The sequence below is a fragment of the Sesamum indicum genome, linkage group LG11 (genome assembly GCF_000512975.1).
Source record: "Sesamum indicum cultivar Zhongzhi No. 13 linkage group LG11, S_indicum_v1.0, whole genome shotgun sequence".
In the NCBI taxonomy this organism is placed as follows: Eukaryota; Viridiplantae; Streptophyta; class Magnoliopsida; order Lamiales; family Pedaliaceae; genus Sesamum; species Sesamum indicum.
Window position 1 is genome coordinate 8,649,932 of NC_026155.1, and position 27,592 is coordinate 8,677,523.

Sequence of the window (27,592 nt, forward strand, 5' to 3'; positions counted from 1 at the left end):
TTAAAAATTCATCATTGGGGTGCTAGGGTATTTTTAATTTACAGGTTGTTTGGGTAAAATTATTTAAAATATTTTATAAACTCATAAATATTTAATAAGATATTTTTAGAATATATAAGAAGTTAAATTTTATTTATAAATAAATTTTTTTTAAAGTATTTGAATAAAATAAAATCATAAAATTTGTAAAATATTAGTAATGATAATTTTACAATGAATAGAATTAAAATCGAGGTAACTTATTAAAATATTAAAAAAAAATGGGAACATGTTATATTTTTGTAAAAGAGTTTATAAATTATTAACATCATATTTTTAATCTATAATTTTTTTTATATTTTTATAAAATATTTTTAAAAGCTTATAAATTGACTTAAACACTCTCGTAATTAATGTGCACAAATTATATTGATATTGGTAAATTTTGAAGCCAACCAAGTGACAACTTGGGGCATTGGGTTTAGGGCAACAATATATATATATATATATATATATATGGTAAAATTAATAGTTAAGTCAACTCTCAATTATTTAAATTAAAAGATTGTAGAAGTAGAAAATGAATTCGATTCAATTAGCTTACAATATAAGACGTTGAATTAGTGCATGAATAGTCAAGGACCTTATACCGATCATCGAATCAAAAAATTAATTGGATGAAGGGTCACAAATTTAATTATCGAGTGAACAACGATTAGATCAATAATATCGTAATTATACCTATTATATAATTATTTTAAATATTGCTAAATTCGATCTGTAAGAATTTTCATTGAGATATTGGTATTTCTTTCAATGTTCATATGAAAGATTATGAGTTTAAGAAATTGGCTTATTCACTTAATTTAGAATCAGGTCACTAATTCAACCAACGTTCAAAATAATTTTGAAAAATAGAACTCAAACACCAACATATGAAACTCACCCGAAAATCCTCTTTCATTTACTACTAGGTTTTCTTTACAAATCCAAGGTTGTTCTTAAGCTCTTGTGGCGAAGTGGTACTGTTCTAGAGGTTTTTCAGTATAGTGCAATACTAAAAATAAAATCTTTTTATCCTGAAAGCAGTTGTCTCATACCCAGTGCACAATTATACAAGAGTATGATTTTTTCAAGGTAAACAGAATTTTTTCTGATTTGGTTGATGTCTGGATTGAACAACGAGTTGTAACTCTTTAGCTAAGCTCTCTATTTACATCTCTATTAAACGACATATCTAACTTCTTGTTATTTTGATTTGTTCTACCATGTTTGTTTTGCAAATTGATTTCCAAAATTGTTAATAGTAATTTTTTAATATTGTTAGCTGTTGATTTCAAAACATAAGTATGACTCAGAGATTTTTTCAATAGTAGTTGTATTCGAAAAAATGCAATTTAACCTCTTGTCATATGAGAAATAAGCGGAAAAAACTCTCTATAAAAAAATAAAAGAGCAAATTATCCCTTGTATTTGTTAAAATGACGCAAAGTAGTTCATATCTAAACTGTTGATAAAGGAGTAACTTGCTTCATTTTTTGAAACATAAGAAAGTTATTTATTAATTCTTTTCTCACTCATTTCAAATATTACAGGAGGTAAATTGCATTCAACATACTATTCCAAGGGCTCTTAGTTGAGGTAATTTTAGTAATACGCGGAACATGGAGAAGCCCTCAGTGCTAGGCTAGCTATGGATTTATGCTGTGAATTTCAATGGGATTGTTGAATCCAGTGTTTTAAAATTCGAACCAGTCATCAAATAAGAAAATTCAGTGGGTTACGAGTTACTGATTCAACCGTTGGTCCGATCGTGGTCGAATCAATGATGTCATATATATAATAAATAATTATAAAATAAATAAAATAGATATGTAATAGCCTAATACAATAAATGTAGCATAAAAATACAAAAAATTCAAATAATAAAAGTCAAGGCACACTCAAAATACAAGTTCCAAAACATTAAAAAGCTAATAAGCGTCCAACACTAATTATTCTAATTATCAAAATCATAAAAAGAAAGTGGAAGAAAATTGGGATTTAAGCATGTTTTAAAACAGGCCAAGACCAAACTGGTTCGCATGACCTGGTACCGATTCGGCGGTCGGACCATCGGGTCGGCCGATTCTCTCAAAATAACACAGTTTTTGGCTTCCACCCATTTTTGCCTTTTGTCGGACCCATTTTGTTGGCGAGCCAGCGATTCGAGTGGTCCGAATTGAGTTTTAGAACATTGGTTGCATCAATCCAAAAGATTTCGCTCCACAGAATTGGATTCATCTCATATTAGTCCTATTATTCCTGCTTGTAGGAGCTTTTCTTTTTCTTTTGTGCGTAGGTCAGCTAATATGGTTGCTCGCTATCTCGCACGATGTCCTGTTCAGGAGGGTGCCGAACCTCCCATGTCTTTATTTGATACTTTGAGGGCGGATGCCCAACTTCATTTATAGTATTCCATGATTTCCTTTCCAAAAAAAAGAAAAAGAAAAAAATACTGCAATGAATTTCATTTGTATTTAATATGGTTTAATTTGAAACCGTTTGATCACTCGTTCAAATCCAAATCCTTTCGTCCCAGTAGAACCTTACAGATAATAAGAGATTTGGGTTAATTACATCCTCTTAAATAACATATTTATACTTTACCCCAGTCAAATGTTGGAAATTACATTTAGATCCCTTCCAAAAATGCAACATTTGCAGCCATCCATCTGCTGTCTTAACCTATGGATTCCGGCGAGAATATTATGCAGTCAAGAAATGTGAGAGATCTGAACTATTTATTAGTAGATGTGATGTACATAAGAAGGCATATTTGGACAAGAACATCTCATGCCTTGAAGGAACAGAGAATAGACAATTATGGACCAGTTCCTGTACAATTATGCTTAAGAAGTTCAAAATTATTACATTAAATCACACTTACTACTGCCAGAAGAGGCGGGCGATGGAAGTTCAGTTTCAAATCCTTCCAAAAACTCTCAAGCATCTTGGCGACGTCTGCTTTAGCAGGCTGCATGCCATGCATTGCAATCCAATGCATCCTACACGAGACTCATCTTCAACCCCTGTGAGAAGGGCAGTACTTGCCAATTCTAGGAATGAAAATCGTTCCTCTTGTCGCTATCTCATTGCTTTGTTGCACTAACAACATTCTGAAGGTAACAGGCGTTATGTGTTCCGTTCGTATGACGCAACACTAGTGGGATTAATTCCAGAACCTGAATGGAACCCCGTGCTCGCTTACACTGCCCCCGGACAATCGCCTCATCATCTTCCACAGCCGTTTTCCTTTGCCTGTTCTCAGAGGTCCTGAGCTAGAATGCCTTCTAAAAGTCTCGGAATCTTGTCTATCAAACTTAGCGGAAGAACTCAGTAGCTCTGACATGGAAAGATTTATCTCGACATCGACTGGATAATCATAATTAGAGACAGGAGATTGAGTAAGTAAATGATCTGGCAGTTGGTCTGAGTTGGTACTATTCCTAGCTCCCATTTCTATCGACATATCCTCTTGGCTACAACTTCCAGAACGCCATTCTCTCGTTTCATCACACTGATTACGTACGAGTTTTAAGGCCTGAACCACCTCACCCATAAAAGGCCTGTGTGATACCTCTGGTTGAACACACATTGAAGCAATAGCAGCTACTTTTGCTATACTATCAAATGGAAAATCGGGCCCCAAGGATGCGTCTACGATCGATCCTAAACCCTCTCTACTTGTTAGGAGAGGTCGTGCCCAAGAAACTAGATTTTCTTGACCAGGCGGCTGAGTCATGTCTACTGGTTTTCTTCCAGTTAGGAGCTCCAAGAGGACTACACCGTAGCTGTAAACGTCACTTTTCACAAGAAGATGCCCTGTCATTGCGTACTCTGGAGCCACATACCTGGTTTGACATATGAAGACAAAGATTAGAATATGAAAGATTCATGGTTGAAATTCATTTGAAATATGGGGAAAAGAGCAAGAAAGAACATTAAATTGACCATAAAAATTGGCTGAATGTTTGGTGCTAGCTCCATGGTTTGGGGGGAAGTCATATAAATTGCGCATACTTCTCAGCTCTAATATCTTAAACAACGATGTGACTGAATCTCTGAAACTTAAGTAAATTCGAGTAAATGCAAAGCCCTTGTGGGGACTGTGACCGAATCTCTTGCCAGTCAGTTTACTGTTTTCCCTCACGACACTCATAAGTTTAAGGACCTTTTAAGCATTATTGTTCTGGAAAACATTTGTGGACGCACCATGAGGCAAGGTGCGCCAAAATGCCTCAAGGTACTAAAAGCAGCATTTTTCATGCAGTGCACAAGCCCAAGCACATACTCAAGCACTAGAGGGTACATGCGCTTATTGCAGCAAAGCAGCCCCAAGTCGATTGTCGAGTGGCCAAGAGGAGTCTGAATGAAGATATTTTTTCAAGGGCCGAAAGGTCTTTTATCGCTAAATTTTCAATAGACCAACATTTAAAATTGAAAATTTTCAAAATAAGATATAAACGCAATAACAGAAAAATTAAAGAGAAACTCTCTTAAAGAATTTCCTACTATTATTCTTCTCCAAATTTATCCTCAAGTTTCTAGTTGATTTTAGACAGACTTGTTCTATTTTGGTTTAGTTATCTACAGAGTACCAAACATCTCTCATAATTTCTTTTACTCTAGACTTGTATTATCAGGATCTTATTTATCCAAAAGATAAAATAAAGTAAAGGCCCTAATTTCTTTGTTGCATTTCCCTCTAGAGACAATTTTTACTTATATCGTCATTCTGATTTTATGAAAATAATTTGTACATTGTTCTAATACCTCAAGACCTATTAGTTTAATCCTTCTTCTTTTTATTGCACGTTTTTCCTTTCACACAAATTTTTTATTACCATTTTCTCTCATAGATTTTTACGCTGTTGATTACCATTAAGAAACTTCAATATTATTTTTTTAATCTTTACAAATATTTAATATAGTGAAGTCGACTTCTCATCTCTATTTAATCTAATATTTAAAAATGTAATCTTAGACCGAATAGGGGATGATCTATAGCTTCTGATGGTAAAAAAATCTTGTGGTAGTCAAGCAACTATTAGTGGATTTCAAACTTCAAGTTCCTCTATCCCTCTGTATACCAAATCAAAATATAAAGGGACAACTAATTCTATGCATTCTTAAGTTCGATCTTTATTTACTTAAAAGTACTAAGTAGAGGATGATTAGAACACCATGTCTGTTCAGTATTATCCTTTTCTGTGAAGAGTGTTAGGATTGTGGTGAATAATGCAAATATTTCCCTATTCAGAAATTTACACCCCATCTTATTTGTGAAAGTCAATGCACTAAGTGCACTTAGGAGGATTTTAAGAAGAGGGACGTCACCAGAATGAGTCGAAACATGGGCAAGTCTGAAGTTCCACCTTTTCAGTTCGAATAGTGACAAAGTTATAATTTGTGAGCTATAAGGAAGGAGATTTACCCGAAGGTCCCCATGACACGGGTTGAGATGTATTTGTTTTCCCCATCCAATGCTGTACGTGCTAAACCAAAATCAGAAACTTTTGGGGTAAAATCATCTTCCAGTAAGATGTTGCTGGCCTTGAAGTCCCTATGAATGACACGGGGGCTTGAATCTTCATGCAGATAGGCTAGAGCTCGAGCAGCTCCAAGCGCAATTTTTAACCTGGCACTCCAGTTGAGCGGAGCAGTTTCTCTGTCAATGCCTGTAACAAGAATCATCGGTAGAGATTATATAACCAGAAAGGAAAAATAATAGTGACTGAAGAGTCAGAAATTCATACCATGTAAATGAGATTCCAGGCTACCATTTGGTATTAGTTCATACACCAAGCAGCGAGTGCGATCCTCTACACATATACCAATCAGCTTGACCAAGTTTCTGTGATGAAGTCGGCTGAGCATCTCAACTTCAGCCAAGAATTCACGACCACCCTGCTGATCATATCTTTTGAGTATCTTTACTGCAACTTTTGTACCATCTTCAAGCAGACCACTGTAAACACGTCCGAAGCCACCTTCACCAAGTATTCTTGATTCGTTGAAGTAATCTGTTGCTTTCTCTAAATCACTTGAACTGAATGTCTTTGCGGAGCCAGTATAAGCTGCCATACTTGAACCTAGGGAGAATGAAGGAGAACTGGGACCACTTCCAAGCATAGCTACTGCCATGCACCATACATTTAGATCAGCAAAGTTTTTAAATTTGGAGTGGTAGATAAAACTTATAGATGCTTTTCAGCCATTGAAATGGAGATTTACGTGTCAGTTTGACATGGTGGAGGTGCACAAGTACAACCCACTAAATTTTTTGTTCATATTCAGCATTTATTTTCATCCTCAGCTTGGATACTAAGAGAAAGCTTAACCAAGTAAGATTTCTAGAACTATAACCAATAATCACCATGCTGAAAATGCTCTGCTTTAGTCAACGACCAAATCCTTCAATTTTCAGTTTTCGTGCTAGAGGCTTTTTTTAGCATTATTTTGAAGTGACTAAGAAGTCTAAAATTTTAGGGGATTAAATTGTTCAAGCACTGTAAAAAGACAAAGGATGACAAGATAACATGCATCAGAAACAACAAAATGAATATACGTGAAAAAAGAAAAAGATATTTTACCTGATGATTTTGCAAGGGAACGGATTGTAGCTGGTGGAGGTGGATCTGTTTGGTGGACAGAGTCTCTATTTTTGTGCAATGACACCCATGCAATAGCACATAACAAGGCAATGGCCACAGAAGCAGAAGCGATTATTGCCGCAAGCATGCCTCTGCTAAGCCCATTCCCCTGCTGCCTTCTCCTTATGTCAACAGCGAGGGGCTGAATAGTCCTTGAACTATTATCATGACCTGGGTATGGCTTACTCCCAATAATGCCAATGGCAGATGGAGGTAAAGGTGGAGACAGTGGAAGACCTATGTTTTGGGTCAACTCAGGTAGTCAGGTTGAGCTATGAACATGTATTAGATGAACTGAATTCCAGACAAGAAGGCTGATATCATTACCTGGGTATCGAACATATAGTACATCATAATCACCAAAAAGTGAAGGTTTTATAACCACTTGTTTGTGCCAGAATCTTTCAAATGTTAAAAACGGTGCAGTATCATCAAACTTCTCTTGAAGTGGTACCAAATCAATAAGGACGATGGTCTTCTCTGGATTATCTCCAGCAGCATTTGCTCCAATAATGCGAACTTGGCTTTGCTTCATAAAAATTCCAGCAGCAACTTCCGCTGCTAGTTCTGAAACCAAAGGAAAGAATGTATACAACGCCATAGTAAGACGGAGCCCCACTTGTATTGGCAACACGCAGATGCAGGAAAATCCCGGATGACCATATGTCAATGGCTCAGTGCATGTAAGTGGCGCACAATCTGTAAAATCGAACAAATTTTGAGTTTTGGTGTCAGTACCATAGGACGTATAACCTACAAAGAAGAATTTCTACCTTTATGAGGAGGTGGAAGTGGTAGTGCTTGAACCGGTGGCAGCAACGGCATTTTGGGATTAGTTGGTGATGATCCTGGGATTATCAAACTGTGAACTTGACAATGAAACATTGTATTACGCTATATTCTGACTCTGTACAAACTGATACCTGCAGTTGTGGGCGGTGGAGCACTGCGCCTAAGATTAGCCTTTGGATCTGATTTTATGTGATAAGGACCTGAATGGTGAAGTGATAAGCATCAGAATATATGAGAAATAATATGAACATTCATAAAATATTGTGAAGTAATTACGTGAATGAGCTTTCCAGTGAAAGATAAACCTTGTTTGCTTGAAGCAGGAGGAATTATATGTGACAATGGGGCCGGAGTGATCTTGTGACTCCTACCATGATGATGTTTCTTAGGGGAATAGAACCCTGGGGTTGACTTGGAAAATGGATGAGGAGTCGGAGCAGAATTAGGATGGCCCCGAGGTTTACTTGCAGAAGGAGCTGAACTAGAAAGAGAGCAAATAACATTACTCACATGTCCATTGCTCATGAAGGATATCTTGACAAAAGTAGCACACAGATCTTCAACAAACCTTCTGTTTGGGAGTGGCTTATAGGTGCATAAGGGTTGTCAATTCTACTTTCTGGTGCTGCAACTGGCACGGGGGCAATTTTCTGGCTAATGCTCGGATGGGGCGTCGACACTGGTGACCCATTTTGTACTATTAGAAAGACTAGCAATGTGAGCATTTGTACATGAGATGTACCGATATGAAAACAAATGTAATAATAACAGTGAGAAGAACCATCCAAAATCAAGATTTTAGTAAAACCAAGCATAAGGCCTCTCAAGTAGCACTGTGTTAAATATCTGAAATAAAAAACACTCTCTCATATTCACCAGGAAGACTGGATGGAGATTCCTCAGGTAATATTAGTTTACAGATGGCGAATTATAGGGAATGCTTAAAGTGTTCATACATTTGCACAGTATAATTAACTTGTAAAGTGTTATGATCAGGTAATACAGATGAAGTGTTTATTTAGAGATAAACCTCACACAGGACAAATAACAAAAATAGCAGAACAAATTTCTCAGCTTTCTTTCAAGGACCTGGAGAAATTGGAGAGACATGAGCATTACTGTCATGTCCTTTGGCTTGATGGGAATTTGGTGACATGGATCCTGGAGCCAATGAATGCACAATTTGCTCGTTCCATGGTGCTTCACTGGGTGCTGCATACTGAAAATCTGAATCAATTTGAACCATAAACATCCTGATGAGATGATCAACTAGCTACCTGGAGCTTGTATTGGAAACGGAGGGTATCCTGCATGCCAAGGCTTCAAATGAGGAGGAACAGGTGACATGGCTGGAAATGTGTCCTTGAGAGATGCTGGTGGTGGGACAAGAAGATATGGAGGTGGCACTGAAGGAGTACTTGGCCATGGGGAAGCCGTACGACTTTTTGTCGTTTGAGGAACTGGTGCAGAATTAAGAGGAGGCATTATGACTTGAGACCGCAAACTCACTCCTGAAATGATAAATCATAACCAGATTGAGTTTAGACTCAAGGTCACACTTGAAAAATGATTAAAAACTATTAGAAAAGCAGATAGAGTTGGAGGATTGCTATGGTCTAAGAATTGACAGATTAAAAACATATATAAACTATAAAGTAATTATTTACTGCCAAAAAAAAAAAAACTAAGGTAAATATTTACTAGGAAAGCTACGATAGTACTCAAGTGGCTGCCTCTTTCAATTCACAACACAAACATATAATACCATTACTGCCTCATACGTTCAAGAATTCCGTTTTTACAAGAATGGAGTAGTAGCAAACTCGTATACTCGGGGGCCGGGGGAGAGATAACAAGCAAGTTATATACAGATCAAAGGGAGCCTTTTTCTCTACAACTTAGTTATTGAACTTCAGCCATAAGATAACTTATGCCACTGGAAGAACATATTTCAATTAGAAACATTTCCCTCAATCAGCGAATGGACAATGTACTCAGCAGAAAATTCATTTGTCAAGCAGCCCTCAAGCCAATATTCAATTAGGTGAAATTAAGGCATTAGTTACCCTAACAGCTTAACTTGAGGCTAATCCTTTGTGGGATCATCCAAATGAACTTTTCTAAAGCCAAGCTTATGCAGGACTCTCTGATGCTTCAATGAATAGCACGGATCAGCTTTTTGTCAGCAAACAAACTTGAGAAACAGATGCTGCAATCTATGCATTGATAACTATTAACTGTTACATTACATCAGAAAACTAACTCCCAGATCTTAGAATTTTACCAAAAGTTTCCGAGTTCACAAATCACAGTTCCTTTCCTACAGCTACTGTTACCAATCAAGAATGACTCCCCGTGCAAGCATTACCGGCATTCCAAACAAGAATCAGCAAATTTAAAATCAAGAGAACAAAGGGTTCTTATATCTGACAACAAAATTCAATTAAACCAACATATATGAAAGCATTACCAGCAGATCCTGGAATCACCATACAACAAGCAAAGGCAAAGAGTTTAAGCACCAACCCAAGCACTTGCAGCATCCCCATCCCCAACCCAGAAAGAAGGAGAAACAATCTCAAGAAAAAAACCTCCTCTCAAGCAGAGTAATCACACATACATCACAGAATCAGAACAAGCTAAAAGGGCCAAAACACGTTCTCCTCTTCCCAAGAATCAACCCCTCAAACAAAAATTCAATAAAGGCGATTTCTTGAAGCAATAACAAAGGGGTTTAGACTAAAGATGGAGACCCACAAGCAGAAAGAGTGAGAGGCAAGCAAAAACGCAAGAGAGAGAGGCATTTGGTTTCTTGGAAAGCCCAAAATGAGTTGGGCGATGCCATGAAAGAAGCATGTGCAATACCCCCCCAAAAAAAAGGGAAAATCGAACTTTTCCTTCTGATTAAAGGGGTGTAGAGAATAAGAGAGGAACAGCAACAAGAAATCCTGGGAATTTTTGCAGAGCAGTGATAGAGAGAGAGCGAGATTGGCATGTTGCAGAACAAACAAGCGTTTCCACTGAAATCTCAACAATTAAGGTCTGGTAAAAGTGTAATTAAAGCTAACCATCCAAATTTTTCTGGCTAAAAAACAAGAAAAACAAGCAACTGTTCTTGCCAAACAGTGGTAATAACTGGTATACTGAACCAGACATCACTGTTTTTTTCTTTTCTTTTTTTGGTTTTTTACCTGAATTCAATTCTGTCTCTGTCCCTGCACCCTCACATGCACACACGTGAGGAGATAATTCTAAATATCCATATCTGAATATATATGTATATGTACTTATTTTAATTATTCTTTCCTTTATAATTTAGTAGCACTACAATGACGCAGTATATAATAAACTTATTATTTGTAATTATATGTCATCTTATTTATAGAAAAATAATTTAAGACAATAAAATTAATATCCCAATAGTATTTTATCGTATTAATTATATTATTGTTAAAAAATTATTTATTTTTCACTACTAATTATAAATATGGAGGTCAATTGCTACAATATCGATTTGGTCCACAAAATTTGTCTCATTGATATAGACCAAAAGCAATTTTCATAGTCATAAATAAAATTAAAAATAAAAATTGTTAATATTAAAAAGTAGAAACTTAAAAAAATTATAAAAATTGTAGGACATTTGGTCTCATAGGATATGAAGTTGTTTATATCTTATGAGATTAAATGTGCCACAATTTTATTATGTAGGACCAAAAATATTATAATATTTATTCTATAAAATTAAATATACTAAGCTCATAAATCAAGCGACAAAAAAATATAACACATTCTATCGTATGAAATTAAAAATATAATTTCCCTAAAATGGATGTTGACACTTCTTAAGCATAAGTGAACATTGTGCACGTGTAGATTCATGTTTTGACACCGATACGTAACCGATTCCTACCTTTGAGGTGATCGAAGTGGACTTGTTCACTAACCTGTCCAAGTCTTCGTCCCCTACCACAACATGTCATCAGACTCGTCACTCATTTATTTAGATGGTGATAGTCTCTTATATTATACCAAGGGAGATACATTTTGCGTACATGAAGTATGTTTTCTTCTTTAATTACCCCTCTAAATTAAATAAATTTTAAAAATTAAATAAAAATTGATAAAAAATCTAATGTATATATTGGTAATATCAATTTATTTAAAATGGTAAAAAAAAAAATTCTGCATATATGCGCACAATAAACACATACATCCTACAATACCTAAAACTCTCAAGACTATTATAAATATCTCATATACTGTTTTTTAAATCAAATTACTATTTATTTGATTTGACTACTCAATACACTCTCCTAAAAATGGGTCAAATGCAATTTAGCCCATTGTGTTTTAAAAAATATTTAAAATACTCCCCTTGTAAAAAATAAAACAGCAAAAAATCCCTATTTGATTTCAGAAATATAGCAAAACACCCCCTCAGATCGGAAGGTGTATCACATGCGCCCTTCATGTAACTTGGGCTTAATTTTTTACAATAAATTAATTTTACATCTTAATTTATGAACAATTAGATCTTACTTAATACGGTTGAAATTTTGGAAAAAATAAATCAACGGTTAGATTTCATTAAATTTGAATCAAAGGTCTAGATTTAATATACAATTCAATAATTTCACCTAATTTATATTAATGGTCCAGATTTAATATTAAATTTTATCATATTTTATTTGTTAAATATAAATAAAAAATAATTAAATATATAAAAAAAATTATTGTCTCCTTCCCTAACCACACCAACGCTCCTCACCGCCGACCTCCTCCTCCCAGACGGGCAAATCTGCGCACGCACTCGCTTCGGTTCGCCTCCTCCTTTATGCTCGTCCTTGCTTCCCCATCTGTGATTCCGCCTTCGCCTCTTCCTCGTTCGCCCGTCTCCCATCCTCTCGCCCTCTTCCTCCTCCCCATCTGCGAACCTTGGCGCTCATCCCCGCGTCCCCTCCTCCCCTCATGTCCCGCTGTCACCGGCGTGGCAACGACCGGCGCCAATTTTACTGTTTTGTATATGTATATATATGTACACATTAAATATAATATATATACATATACTTAAATATTTTATATTTAAATATATTATATAATTTTAAAATATTTTATATATTTAAGTAATATTGGCAAGATATGAACCATATATTTATATAAGATAAGATCTAACGGTGTTAAAATAAAGATAAAAATATTATTTTAAAATTAGAAAAAGAGTTGGAGCGTGTAATACGCTTTTGAGATAGAGGGGGTGTCTGCTACATTTTTTTAATCACAAGGGATTTTTTTGCTATTGTTTTTTTCACAAGGGGGAATTTTATACATTTTTTAAAATACATGGGGCTAAATTGCATTCTACCCTCCCCAAAAATATAGACTTAATTTTACTAGATGAATTGTTGTGCCGAGGGTAAAGTTCCTGTTTAGAAAAAAGTGGTATAACTATCAGGTTTGCAGTTATATAGTGATGGGATCTTGGTCCCTCATCTGTCCTAAGCTCTACCTTAAATTTTATTTACTTTATTAATTAATATATACATATTTATATATATATAAACTGTGTTATTTATTTTATTAAAAAAATTATATACATTTGACGTTTATGTATTAAATAAAATAGAAGATTAAATTATGATTGTTGTAACTCAAATTTTAGACATTAATTTTAATTTAGTAGAACCTAATTCAAATTAATATTTGTATGACTCTCATAATTGATTTGTTTTCTATAAAATGAAAACCTTCTCTTATGAAAACAAAATATATTTGTTTTTTAGTTATAACAAAAAAAATGTATTTTTGTTTTTTAATTATGAAGATAAATGTAATTTATTTATTTATTTATTATTATTTATTTATGAAAAGAAATGTATTCCTAAACCCAAATAGTGTTCGGGAGAGAAAAGGAATTGGGCCAGAAAGCTTCTGGGCTTTGTTTGATGAAGCAATGCTGGAAGGATTTTGGGCCTACTCTATCTATCTGTTGGAGATAACACTGAAAAACAGAGTATAAGGTCCAAAAGACAAAAATATCCTCATCTCAATTTTTATTTACGGTATTATCTAAAAATATACAATAGGAATGTGGTAATTGGTAGATTTAGAAACATTATTATGAACTAGAGAAATTGGAAAAGTATTTGAAATTTATTTTTTATTTTTAAAATGAGTTCATTTTACTCTCCCTTTTATTTTTCTATTTATCTCGTTTCGGTAAAATGACTTTCTATCTGATGTTTTTTGAAAAGGGCACAAACTGAATTCTATACTTACGAAATTGCTTACTTTTAGTCATCTGACAGATTTTCGGATAATTTTACCCTTATGAGTGCATATGGCTAAAACTGCCTTTCAAAAGTTGCATATGGGTAAAATTGTCCGAAAATCTATCAGATGACTAAAAGTAAGCAATTTCGTAAGTTACTGGACCTAAACAAAAATGGACATAGTTATCGAACTAAAATTAAAATTAGGCATATTTAGCGGACTAAAATAATATTTTTCCCTTTTGTGTAATGAACAACTTTCTCTCTCCTCAAAATTCACTACCATATATTGTCTGCCCACTACCCCATTTGAGAGCCCATCCATCGACGCTCATATTGCGCCCCTACCCATCGCCAATTAGCCCACCATCGGCACCTTCTCGGCTTTCTCCCGACCGCATAACTCTTGCCCGTGATCCCTTCTCTTCTCCCCATTTTTTGCTGGAGCACCATAAAGTCTACTCCAAAGTGATCATTTCATTCTTCACCATTGCCGTTCGTTCTGCCCTTGGTTATTAATTTTTAATAAAAATTTTATTTTATAAATTATAATGATTATATAATAACTATAATAATTTTATTTTTATAAATTATAATAATTCATGTAATATAATTACATCCAATATGTCATCCAACTCATTTTCTAAAAGTGACATAAGACTAAAATCTCCAAAAAAATATTTAATTGGCATGTCATGTAATTTTTCGGTTAAAAATCAAAATTTCGGCCATCGAAGGACGAAATTTTATCAATTTTGAAATTAATGAACTTACAAAAAATGAGCATAATTATCGGACTAAAATCATTATTAAGCATATTTAACGGACTAAATAAATAATTTTTCTAAATAATATTTTAATTTTATATATTATAGATATATTATAAATATATTTTAATAGCCCTAGGTTGACAAGGAAAAATAGACTTAGATTGATTAGAGGGTAGTGTGAGCCATTATTCATAATAAATGAGTGATTTTTTATATTAAATTTTTATATGGGGTTTTCGATATTTTTTCATATCATAGAGAGTCAAAATGAATTTAACTCAAACAGAAATGAACCAGTCAATGAAAAATGACTACGCAAGGGAAAGTTACAGGCAGGAGTATACATTTTTCGTCTCGACAAAACAACCACATGCAAAACACATGATGTTCTTATCTATATTTTTATAAGAGTTGGGCCGTTGGACTAAATGTATAAAAAAAAGGGGCCAAAAATATAGATCCGCATCTCGTCTGATGAAAAGATAATTTTTTTTTACAAATATGATATACTTGTCATATAATTGATATACAATTGAAAACAAGTGTTTAATTTCATTGAACCTAAGTAGAAAAGAGTCAAGTGTAGAAAGAGAGGTTGGCCCAGAAATGAAGTGTGAAGGAGTGGACCTTGACCAAAAGTGTAATTCTTAAAATCGAGTCATTTTCATGACTTGTTTCCAGCTATACATATGTGTGAACAAATCTATAGCATAAGACATAATGCTAATATTCAAAGTTTCCAGGAAACAACCTTTGCTTTTGTCTTTTTCCCATTGAAAAACTATAAGTTATCATGAAAGTGAGATATGTGGTTGGATCTCTTCATCAAAAGATTAGGGTCTTATTTTAGATATAAAAAATCAACACCACAATCATTACAACAAGATAAATATGTCCGCATTTTAAATGGATATGCTTACTTTGTTCAAACAATTTTGCACCAAAATTGCGTATTAATTGCCTCTACGTTTTCAAAAGGGTAAATAATAGATATTTATTAGTGTTGTAGATCCGACTTTTTTTACATATTCGAAATTAATAGAAAAATTGGCGATTTTACTCTTGACTTGAAAATCCAACCACAAAAATATCAGTGAATTGAACCACATAACTTCACCTTATGTGTTACATAATACGTAATCAAAATCTTGATGTTTCGTATGGTATATTTGGTGAAAAGACTCGTGACGCCAACGTGGCAATTACAAATTATTAATTTTTAGTTTAATGGGCTTCGAACGTGGGAACACCTCACTGCAAAAAAATTAAAAATTGAAAAAAGAAAAATTTAGATGAAAACAGCCCACAACAACCATAGTACTTTTAGTATGGGTTGTTATTGTGTCCCTTTTACCATTGTTAACATCAAACCTAACAATTTGCTAGAAAAGTGCAGCTGTAATTACATATCAGTTTGATGGGACTTTATATGGAAACCATACTCATTAATTAACTCATGCAGTTCCTTATGTACATATAATAAAAAATATTTTATATTTTAAAATATATCATAAATAAAATTAAAATACATTAATTCAACTATTAAATTAATGTAAAAATTAAGAGGTTGAATAAATTATTTATTTTATCAATCGAAGGGCTTTTTCATAACACCTTATTTCTTTATAATATATATTTTAGATAAGTCTATAAGAGATATGATATTTTATTATAATTGGCATGATTAATTATTATAATAAAAATAAAAAATTATGATAAATATCAATAAATTATAATTGTCCAACAACTACGTTTAGAAATATGACAATAGTATTTATTATAACTAAAAACTATAAGTAAATATTTTAGTCGTAGATTAATCGTGACAAATGTTGTTAAATTATAATCAAATTTTAAATTTCATATAATTTTATTGACCGTGGTCGGTAATATTAATTTATTATAATTATTAAATAAAAATTATTCATAATATAGAAAATAATCTTTATTATTATTATTATTATTTTTGTCTAATGACTCCTCTTTTCATATTTGTATGTTTGATTAATTGGTTGTACTAGCTACGGAATCGTATTTAATTTATTTAACACTTGAATTAATTAATTGTGTTTGACATTTTAATTTATTATTCCTTATTATTATTATTTAAGTTATCTTTTAAAAAATTAGAAAGTCTCTCTCACATCAAACAATAGTTATAATATTTATTGTAACTGAGTGGTCCATATCACCAATTGGACTGTTTGTATACTTAACTTAATTAAAAAAAACAAATCTTACTCTTATTATATATAGTAATGGATAATTTCGTTGTCCTCTCATAAAATTTCATATAATATAATTAAACATCATTTAACAAATAAATCCATTCATTAATCAAATTTTATTGAATATTTACTGATATTAGCAAAAGATTGAATAAATATTCATGTTTACTCCAATTGATTTAGTACTGACTTATTACAAGTCAAACAAATCTTTTTCTAACCAAACTCATCTTATAAGGATGAAATGTACCTCCTCACATGCATTAGCGTATGAAAATGAATAAAAGTAATTTGGTTAGAGAAAATTTTATTTGACCCTGTATTAAGTCAATCGGGTTTAAATATAATTTTTTTAATTTAACAAATTCATTGAATTGCAGTTAGTAAATGACTCAATTTGTTAGACGAAAACAAACATCAGGAATACTAGATATTTTTTTTCAAATTACGTATAATTACACTAAAAAATAGGGGATGGCGTGTAATTATCGCATATAATAATTAGATTGGCCTTTGGTTCCTCCAAATGGTTGTTGACTTTTACAAGAAACGAAATTCATATTTTTGCAGCATGCGCTTATTTAACTATTATAATTTAGTTGTGTCTTTATTTAATATTTCCAGCAAGTTTTTCTAAAATTGACATTTTTTTCCTGTCCACATTAAATAATACGCAATAGAGAGAGAGAGAGAGAGAGAGAGAGTTTCCCAAAATAATAATAATAACTAGTGTTTCTTTTCCCGAAATAGAAAAAGATTTTTTATACTTATTATTCACCTATTAAAAAATAATAATTACAGTGTTCTTCTTGAAGTTCGATATAATTATATATGGATCTCCTATAATTTGAAAAATTATATTGAATACTCCTTATATTTGTCTCTGCCTAATAAATAGATCACTCAATTCGTTAAAATTAACTGAATTTGTAAAATTAAAAAGAAATTAAATAAATTATATTTTCCTGATTGACTTATTACTAAATTATTGTATATCAAACAAAATTCTTGAGTTGTCGTATATCAAACAAAAAAGAATTTCTGATCAAACTACTCTTATACATCCTCATATACTAGTGCATACAGGGAGGTATATTTTCATCCTTATAAGCGTAGCTAGTTTGATAAGAAATGTATTGTTTAACTTGCAGTAAGTCAATCAGGAGTAAATATGGATTTTCATTCGAATATTTTTTTCTAATTTAACAAGTTTGGTGAATTTTGACAAATGAGGAGCTCTATTTGTTAGATGAAACAAATGATGGGAGTCCTATATATAATTTTTCAAATTACAAATAAGCATTTTTTTTTTTTTTTGTATAAGTTTAAGTAAGCATAAAAAAAGGTTTTAATTTTATGATACGATGGAATTTTGGAGTCATGAGGGATTAGATTCTCCTTGATTACGTGCATAGGTAGATTGCATATAATGCCTTTTGAATTAAGAGTTATGGTCGTATAAAAGTTCCATCGTAAGATCATGTATTTCAAACATTATATTCTGAATCTCTGTCGATCTAAATGCTTTTACAATGCATTCGTCTCATATTCTGCATAAAACATAAATCTTTACAAGTATATTTTATAGTTTCTCTTTTTCCCTGATAGCGATACATCTTATTTATCGATAAAGTGATAAAAATACCCCTTCCCCAATAAACAAAAATATCCATTCTCTGTTTGGGCTACTCAACCCGACCCGACCCGACCCGACCCGACCCGATTCAATGACCCAACTTAGCAACTCGACATTTAATTCGTTGACTATCTGAGAATGCTAGGCTTAGGATTACGCCATGTGACCCGAATAAATGAATATATTTGGTCCTATAAATACATTAAACTACTTCATGTACGTCTATCAGTAATTACTTTTGTATCAGCATTAAATATTTTCACCCAATCTCCTACCAAATCATACCCAAACTATACAATTGAGCGTCAGGAATTTTCAATGTCATGTTCGATGTTCAGAATCTAATTGCATGCAAGAATCGTCTCCAAATTTACTCAAGTGTAGCTTGAAATAATTAAATTTTTAACAAATTTCTGTATTAAAATACTCAAACGAATCCATGAGTTCCTAATTACTAAAACCTGAAATGTAAAAGTATCTATCAGTTTTATAAGAGTAAATTACAGCTACTTTTGCAAAATTTGGCATAATTATGAATATATTTTTTTATTATTTGAAAAAAATATAAATACCTTTTTAAATGGAAAATAATGATGTAGTCATTTGACGATGAGACTCATTGAATTTTTTAAAAAAAAATAATAAAAAATTGATGATGGGTAACATAAATAATCCATTCGAAATCTTAGTCCATAAAATATTTTAAAAATTTCCACAAACTATATAAATTATAATTCCTAAATTAAAATGACATTTTGATCAGTTTATCACCAAAAATGAATGAAAATCTAACAAAGCCTAATAAAATAGACTCATTGTTAGATGAACGTTAAATCAAAAAATATTTATTTTTATTCAAAAACAACAAAAATAATAATAATATTTGTAATCATGCGAAACTCCTTTAAAATTTATATTCCATGTGTGTCTATTTAAGTGATCCCATGTGAAAGGAGCAGTGGCACTGCAATGCACAAATAAAGAGATGGACAAAGCATAAAAGTTCATTCATACTAAAAATACACATTGACTGTCAATCAATCCTATTCATATTTGTTCTATTAATATATCAAGTGGTTCGTGTTCACACACACATGTATTTAATAATAATAATGTAATAATTAAGCGATCCATGTTCATACATACCTGCATTCTAATAAATTATTATTTTCAATCTGATATATATATATATATATATATATATAACTACAATGGGTAAGGAGTTGGAGTCAAACGAAATTTACTAATGAAGACGAGTTAAACCATGCTCTTATTATTATAGTTAAAAAAAAATATATTAGGACAACGAGGACTTATCTTAATAATTCAAAAAATAGAGTAATTGCAGAAGCTCTACTCAAATTTGACATAATTATAATATTTTATTATTTTTAAAAATTATAAATATCTCCCTAACAAATACTCTATCATGATAACAAATTGCAGTGAAATATTTGTTAGACAACTTTAATTTGATAGAAATACTGGTAATTTTTCAAAATTAACTTACAAAAATTTATTGTAATTTTACCCTAAAATATATAATATATGGGGTTGGATGAACAAGTGCTTCTTTATTTTTATAATAATTGTTTTCAAATTGTTGTTTTTTTTTTGACTAAATTATAATATTACTTTAATTTAATAAGTGGATATTTAATTAATTAATTAATAAATCTATCAGAAAATAGAGTATTGACATGTGAACTCAAGTACCAAGAAGAAGAAGGCCGATCCATCCATGCACCGTACCGTTGTTTCTTATTTGTATTTTTTGGAAAAATAAATATTGACGACTTTACTTGTTTTAGTGTCGTTGGCTATATTGAGATGAAGTTTGAATAAACAATCGTAAAGCATGAAAAACACCATATTTTCAGTCCTCATTTTACCATGAATTATTCACGGAAACATATAGAAACAAATCAATATGATTGATCAGTCACTATTAAATTGTACTGAAAAAATCAAATATTTCTTTCACTATCTTTGTAAGAAATCAGGGTTCACATTATTTTTTTATTGTTATTTTACAGGCTATCGTCCGACACGAAAATATAATTATTTTTTTTTCTGGTGGATATTTTATTCGTTTGCAACTCTTGCGAGGAAAAAAATAATATATATATATAAAGAGATTCAATAAAAGAGAACAGGGAATTACGTACTTCTAAGTAATATTGCAACAACACTGATTCCATAGCATTAGATGGACTAACAATGAATATTGATAGTAAATTGTATATTAAAATTATTCAAGAAAATAAGTTACATAGACAACAAATCAATATGAATATTGCACATGTGATTTTTTTTCGATAAAAATCTTGACTAAAAAATAATTATAAATGATAAAGTCCAAAATTTCGTTAAGTTGAGATTGTATGTTGATACAAAAAAAGATTTAGATACTAAAATATAAAAGCAATCATAAACCGAATGACAAGATATAAGTATCCCTTCTTTTCTATATTTTTAAGGGACACCAATATTGATTTGATCAATTTAGGTAAATATAGCATGTCTCCTAAGTACGAGTTCAAGTCTCCCCTCAAGTACTTCCGCGACTATAAACAAAGCTAGAACAACTTTAAGAAGGTCGTGTTCATAGTTTTCTTCTGGTTCTTTTACTTTGTATGATGAGATTAAAATAAGATAAATAACTTTATAATTTTAATCATATTTTTATCACAATTAATGACTGATCAATCACATTAATACCGAACTTGAAGCAAATAAAGTAAATAAAAAATAAACTTTGACCGACAAGGATATCAAGTTTAATCTCTTTAAGTAACGGAGACCTTAAAGTTTAAGTTAGTAAGATTATTTAGAGGAAAAACTACAATAAGGGTAGTAAAAGTTTGAACTTAACATGAAGTGTATGTATTTATAAACATTATCAAATTGTACGATTTTACAAACCGTTAATCCATCTTTGATCAGACAACTGTGCATATTAGGTGGTCGGAACTCAAATGTGGCCCTCACATCAGCATATATGTACATATTTGTCATATTATTTGTGGTGTTTGAGAGAAAAGAGTTGATTGGGCATCACTCATTATCTTCCAAACCACTTTTTCCTTTGAAAATTGGACACCACTCACCACTTGGTAGTTGCAGCAACTCTAAGGCTGTAATTCTGCGATTGCTTTACGATACCTAGGCAGGCAACGCAGGCACGCACATCGCACATTGCACACTGTTCCCTTTTGGCCTCTTGCGGCTTTCCATGCACATATGCTGCGGTTTTCTGCCTCATCCATGTGACTTCAATCACCCAATTCCATTCCCTCCACAATAATTAATCATTCCTTAATTATATTTATTTATATATTACATCATTTTATTAATTATGCAATATCAAGCTGTACAATACCATATACATATATCCTCTTTTTTTTTAAAAAAATAAATTCTTTATATTATATTTGTAAAGTATGTTCCTCATAATATATATATATATATATATATATATTAGTTTGAATCAGGAATTGAGAAGAAAAACACAAATGAAAAGCAAAAGAAACGAAAATAAATTGTGTTTGCTTGTGACGTGTATTCCATCTCGCTCCACCTATCAAGTCGACGTAGTGTTTGATTGTAGGAATATATTTTTCGTACAAAAAAAAAATACAATTTTAGAAAATATTTCATTATTCTAAAAAAAAACGATCGCATCTCCTATAATGTAATATTTCTTTTTTACCTAAGATTTTTTGCATATTATATAAAATATTATCATTTTTATTTCACATTCAATCAAAAACAAACCAAAAAAAATATCTTATCTCGAGTTACTTATTCTATTGCATTTTTTTTTAATTAAAAACAAAATGAAATTACAAACAATCACAGTTACGAATTTAATTTATGGGAATATAGACAAAAATGAGGTGGAAAAAGTAAATAGGCATCAAAATTAATTAAGATTAGTTGGTAATTTGCTTCCTTCACGTTCAATGATGCAAACACTGATTTGAGATTGTGCTTTGCAAACTCCTGTAGCTTTGTCTCTTTCCAATACCCTCTCTCTCTCTCTCTCTCAATTTATTTATTTATTTATAATAATGGGGAATTTAGGATTGGTTCGTATAAATATCCTTTTGTTTGGATCTGGAAAATTCTGTGTACGAAAAACTCCCTCCTTGTATCAACCTCACTTTGTTTCAAGTGGTTGCAAAGTCGTGTAATATCATTGTTCAAGACTCAAAAGAGACACCATTTCTATCATTTTAGAAGTAAATTACAACCAACTTTATTTTTATTTGAAATAATTATATATATATTTAATTATTTAAAAAAATTACTAATATATTTATAATGTTTGTTCTTTATCTTAAAAAAGAATAAAAATTTTAAAAACGAACAAGATAAATGAAAAAATTAGAAAAAGTTGTAAAAAATTATTCGCTTTGTCCATAAAAAAAGTTTCAAATTTTTTTAAAAAGTAAGTAAAATTATAATTCATAATTCACAAAGATATTTTGATCAGTTCACAGTAAAAAATGGATGGATATTTAATGGGAACTAGTTAGTTGTTGGATGACATTAAAATTAGTATAGGTAACTTTTTAAGTAACAATGAGGTACTTATAATTATGTCAAATCTCATGGAAGCTTGTTGTAATTTTACCCTGATTTCGGTGCAATTTTGAGCAAAAAATTATCAATCAGGATTGTAGTGTCAAAAGAGTTTGTTCATGAATCTAATAAGTTGGATTACCAATGATATCATGAATAAATTTGAGATCAATTCTCACTGAAAGTGTAGGTTTTTCGTCTCATAATATGTGAATTTATTATTTTGTTCAATATTTTTTTTATTATATTAATGTATTGATCTAATCAAATGTTAACTCAATTATTGAATTTATTGGAACATTGATGCAATTATATAATTATTGTGATGGGTGTCGAATCCACCAACAATAATTCCTACGAACATTTTTGTAAAAGTATGAGTAGGGTCGAATCCACAGGGATTGGTTTTAAATTAATTCCTTCAAAAAAATAAAAATAAAAATAATTAGGGGTTTATGATTGTGAAGAAGAATAAAAATAAAAACTAAATTAAACTAAAAAATTAATAAAATTAGAAGAGATAAATATAAGAGAAAAGTATTATAGTTAAAGACAGGATCATGCTTAATTCTACGGTCGATCATAGATGCAAAGATAACAATTATTCATGATAGATAAGTTGGTTATGGCCATTGGTACGACCTAACGGCCTCATCTTTCCTTACCTTGTGGATAGTCAAGGAACGTCCGTTGACTAAATCCCTAATCAATAAACAACCTTGGGAACGTCCTCAAGATTTAATTTACCGACAGCATTAAGAACTAGAAAGACCAAATTCTAACCAATAAATTCCTACGAGTATTTATTTAAGTTAGATTGTGCATTCCCCACAATACAGTCGAAAACTTCTACATAATCAATTATGCTATGTTACCACTAGTTATTGAACTAAACAAACAATTACAGATTCGTAAGTTCAATTGGCTAGGCAAATATTCTTGACAATAAATCAGATTATTTATAATAAAAACACAGAGAACAACACAAATACCAATATGAATAAAAGTAGAAAGTATGAATTAGATCTCACAACTCGTTGGATTTAGGCATTCACCAAATTTTCCACCGGAATAAGAGAACTAGCTAGACATGCTAATGGAAAAACGTATGAAAATCAAAGTAAGAAAATATTATAAAAACATAGAGAAATAAAAGAGTTTAAAAGTTGTCTTTTAAAGTGAATTACATCACCTATTTATAATAGCTAGATACCTAATTCTACTAAGATTAAAAGTAGATTCCTAATTGAACTAAAAGACTTATGGAAATAAAATTATAATCCTAGTTAAACTCATTCATCAAAAGGTACTCCAAGCAACTCCAAATTCTTGCTAAAAATTGAGTTTGAGTCTTGTCTGAATTTTCAGTTTGGTGCTCTTCTTCATTTTCCATTTCATTTGTCATAATGCTGCAAAATAATATTTAATTAGGAGCATTTGTTCATAAAATAGGTCAAAATATTGCATGAAATAAGCACAAAATGCGATCCTATCACATTGCTTCTATCAAACAAAATTCTAATAAATCAGGTTGAATGAAGTTTGATGTGGCCCATAAAAAAAGTCCGCCCAAAAAAGCCGAAGCAGTTCGAAAAGAAGAAATGAATGCAGGACCCAGTTTAGGGAGGTCCAAACCCAAAAAACCCAATCCAGGTAGAGCTCCCACAAAGTTCGACAGATAGCCTCAAAAATGAATTTGCCAAAAGAATCCCAATCCGTTCAAATCTACGAGGGCCCCAATCCAAGAAGTGTCACATGCCCACAAAAAAGTTTAGGGAATTGAAATCTCCCAGCTAAAGTCAAAGTCTATCTCACATAAGTTGCATCCACGTAGGAACTCTGGAGACACACCTCATAAAATCGGATAAAGACCAACAATCCTCTTAGGGACACGTGGCTCCTTTAGAGAGAAATAATCTATAAACTCTAAAAGCACTTCTGATGGGAGAAGGGGTCTCCTAAACCATCTCCTTGGAAAATCCTGGAAGACATCTTTATCCCTAGAAGATGTCTTCATCCACAGTAAACTCTAACTGTCCTCTGAGAATCACAAGTCTGCAACCGCCAAAAGATAAACCTTACCCGAATTTGGAGGGGATCATCTGAGGATTCCACTGAATTTGAGGGGAATTTAGCATTACCTGACAACTTCGAGATCATGCTCTTCCAATTTGTGTCATTCTCTAACCAACTTAGAATTGCTTATAAATAAAGAGCTCTCTCAGAGAGAGAGAGAGAGAGAGAGAGAGAGGACATGTTTTAGATGTTTTTATACTTTGAGCTTACATACTATAATTTTCACCTTCAAGTTATTGCCTTAATTGAAAGAAACGTTGTATTTTCTTACTTAAACCTTTTTTTTATATCAATCTCTCATTTATCATGCAAAACAAGAAATAATATTCTCTTCATTACTTATTTACACTTTTTTATTTTTTAACAACTTATTTTATTACTTTCTACTCCAAATGAACCGAACATTACTACTTTTTGCTCCTATAGGAGTTGAATTTGAATTTGAGTTTGAGCTTAAACATAAGTATCATACATTGACGAGCTTTTATGAATATTTTTATTTTGGTGTAACCAACGAGCTATTTTGATAATCTCCCTTCATGATAAGTATTAACATAAATTATTACAAGAAAAACAAAAGAAATTAAAATTGTTGCTAACTTCACGTAATGCTTACTGAAATCGAAATATATTATACAAATTATAATTCTTCACTCTCTATTCCTACTTGATTCCAGACTACTAGTAACCGACCTTCATTTCTTTTATTTGAAACAAGGACATCCATTTTATTACTCTTTCAATTTTGACCACATGCCCCTTATAAATCACAGTCGCTCATCTCTCCTCCATTACTCGGTCCTCTTAGTTTCCACTTCTTCTGAGTCTTCTCTCTCATTCCCCTGCAACTATAAAGCGTCCTATTCCAAGAACGACATCGCATCGGGAGCCATGAACGGAATTGAGCTCGTGGCGAGCTGGTTTACGCCTACTGTTCTTTTCTGCGTTCTGAATCTAATGATCGGCACCATATTCATTACGTCCAGCCTCAAGCCTCCCAAGCAGCAAGAAAAGCTCGCCGGCCACGACTGCCGAGCAGTGCGACCCCGTCCACTACGCCGTCGAGGGTCATCAACAGCACAAGCAACAAGAAAAGATCGGAGGCCACGACGACGACGAACAGCCGCCGCAGCTCGTCCGGGTTCCGTCCTTCTTCGAACGGGTCAAGTCCATTAACCTCTCCAGGTACAGGGCCGAGCAGTCCGACCCGGTCCACCACGCCGTCCCAGCTCAAGAACAAGAGGCTCATCAGCAGGACCCTGAGTACGAAACTGAAGAGCCCCATCATGTGACGAGGAGCAAGTCTGATACGGCGACACAGGCATCGGCGACGGCGGCATTGAGGGTGTTGAAGAAGTGCGCGAGTGAGAAGGTGGGCAAGGGAGAGGAGGAGGTGGAGGAGGATCCACGGAGGCCGGCGACTACGAGGGAGAGGACGGCGGCGTCGGGCGGGGAAGATGAGGCGGTGGACGCGAAGGCGGATGATTTTATCAACAGGTTTAGGCAGCAGTTGAAGCTGCAGAGGCTGGACTCCATTTTGAGGTATAGGGAAATGCTGAACAGAGGGACGGGGAGGTGAAGAGGAGCAGGATGCAGGAACAGGGAGGGGAAACCCCCCTCGTTTGTAGTTGACGAAAATGCCCTCCGGGGTGTATTGGTCCTTTCACCTTCAGGGTACAGTACAACATTGCATAAAATAAGATGTCATGCATTTCTTTCACAAACATTTTTATTTGTAGCAAGTTCGTTATTGCTGATTTTTTATTTTTTTTATTTTAATTTTTTGGTATAGTAAAATGCCGAAAATGCAATACCAAGTATGTTTATTAAACACATAGTGGTATTGCATACCGCATTTTATTTAATATATACACATCATATATGTGAAATATTTTATTAAATACATAGATAATATTAAGTTATATAGATCTATATATATAACAAATGCTAATGTGAAATGCAAAGATATTTCGCAATAAAAAATCAAATTGTTTGAGTACATAATTTTATAGTAGAGATTGATGTTATCTGTAATTTAACAATCTTAAAATTATATTTAAAGATCTCACGGTGCGGTTTTAATTTTTGAAAGTTATTTTCAAATATGTTATTGGTGATTTTTATTAAATAATTATATAAATTGATATTTTTAAAATTAAAATCAATGGTGCGTTTTTTGGTAGTTTCTGGTGATTTGCGATTTCAATATTTATAATAAAAATAAGACGTCGAGGCTAACAAAAATCAAGAAATAAAATAAGTGTTTGTACGTAACAAGCCAAAAAATACGAACAATATGTACATAGACCACCAACATTTTTCACAATTTTTAAGTAGATTAAAATATAAGAGCATATATACTAATCCAACAAAAATTTTATCAAATAAAGATCAATGATCGATTTTAAAGAGAACAGAGAAAAATGACGGAAAGACTGAATATTGAATGTGGTAAGAGAGAAAAGAGAGAAGAGGAAAAGGGGGAGAAAAAATGAATAAAAAATTGGGGCATATTCAAATGCGCTTAAAATTTGTATAGGTTTAAAGAATTAAATAT

General features: G+C 32.3%; 2 protein-coding genes across 2 annotated transcripts; one reads left to right on the forward strand and one right to left on the reverse strand.

Moving 5' to 3' along the window:
• LOC105173622 (receptor-like serine/threonine-protein kinase ALE2) lies at positions 2,797–10,588 on the reverse strand. The gene is made up of 12 exons (XM_011095431.2): positions 9,937–10,588; positions 8,744–8,977; positions 8,556–8,678; positions 8,035–8,163; positions 7,772–7,942; positions 7,598–7,666; positions 7,448–7,522; positions 7,002–7,373; positions 6,615–6,911; positions 5,778–6,158; positions 5,456–5,699; positions 2,797–3,872 (listed from the first exon to the last, which is right to left on the reverse strand). Exons 1-12 carry the CDS (start codon positions 10,013–10,015, stop codon positions 3,191–3,193), a joined length of 2,856 nt encoding a protein of 951 aa, XP_011093733.1. The 5' UTR covers positions 10,016–10,588; the 3' UTR covers positions 2,797–3,190.
• Positions 25,802–26,790, forward strand: LOC105173623. The gene is given in 2 exon segments (XM_011095434.2): positions 25,802–26,064; positions 26,066–26,790. Coding segments are annotated over 2 exon segments (687 nt in total). The 5' UTR covers positions 25,802–25,926; the 3' UTR covers positions 26,615–26,790.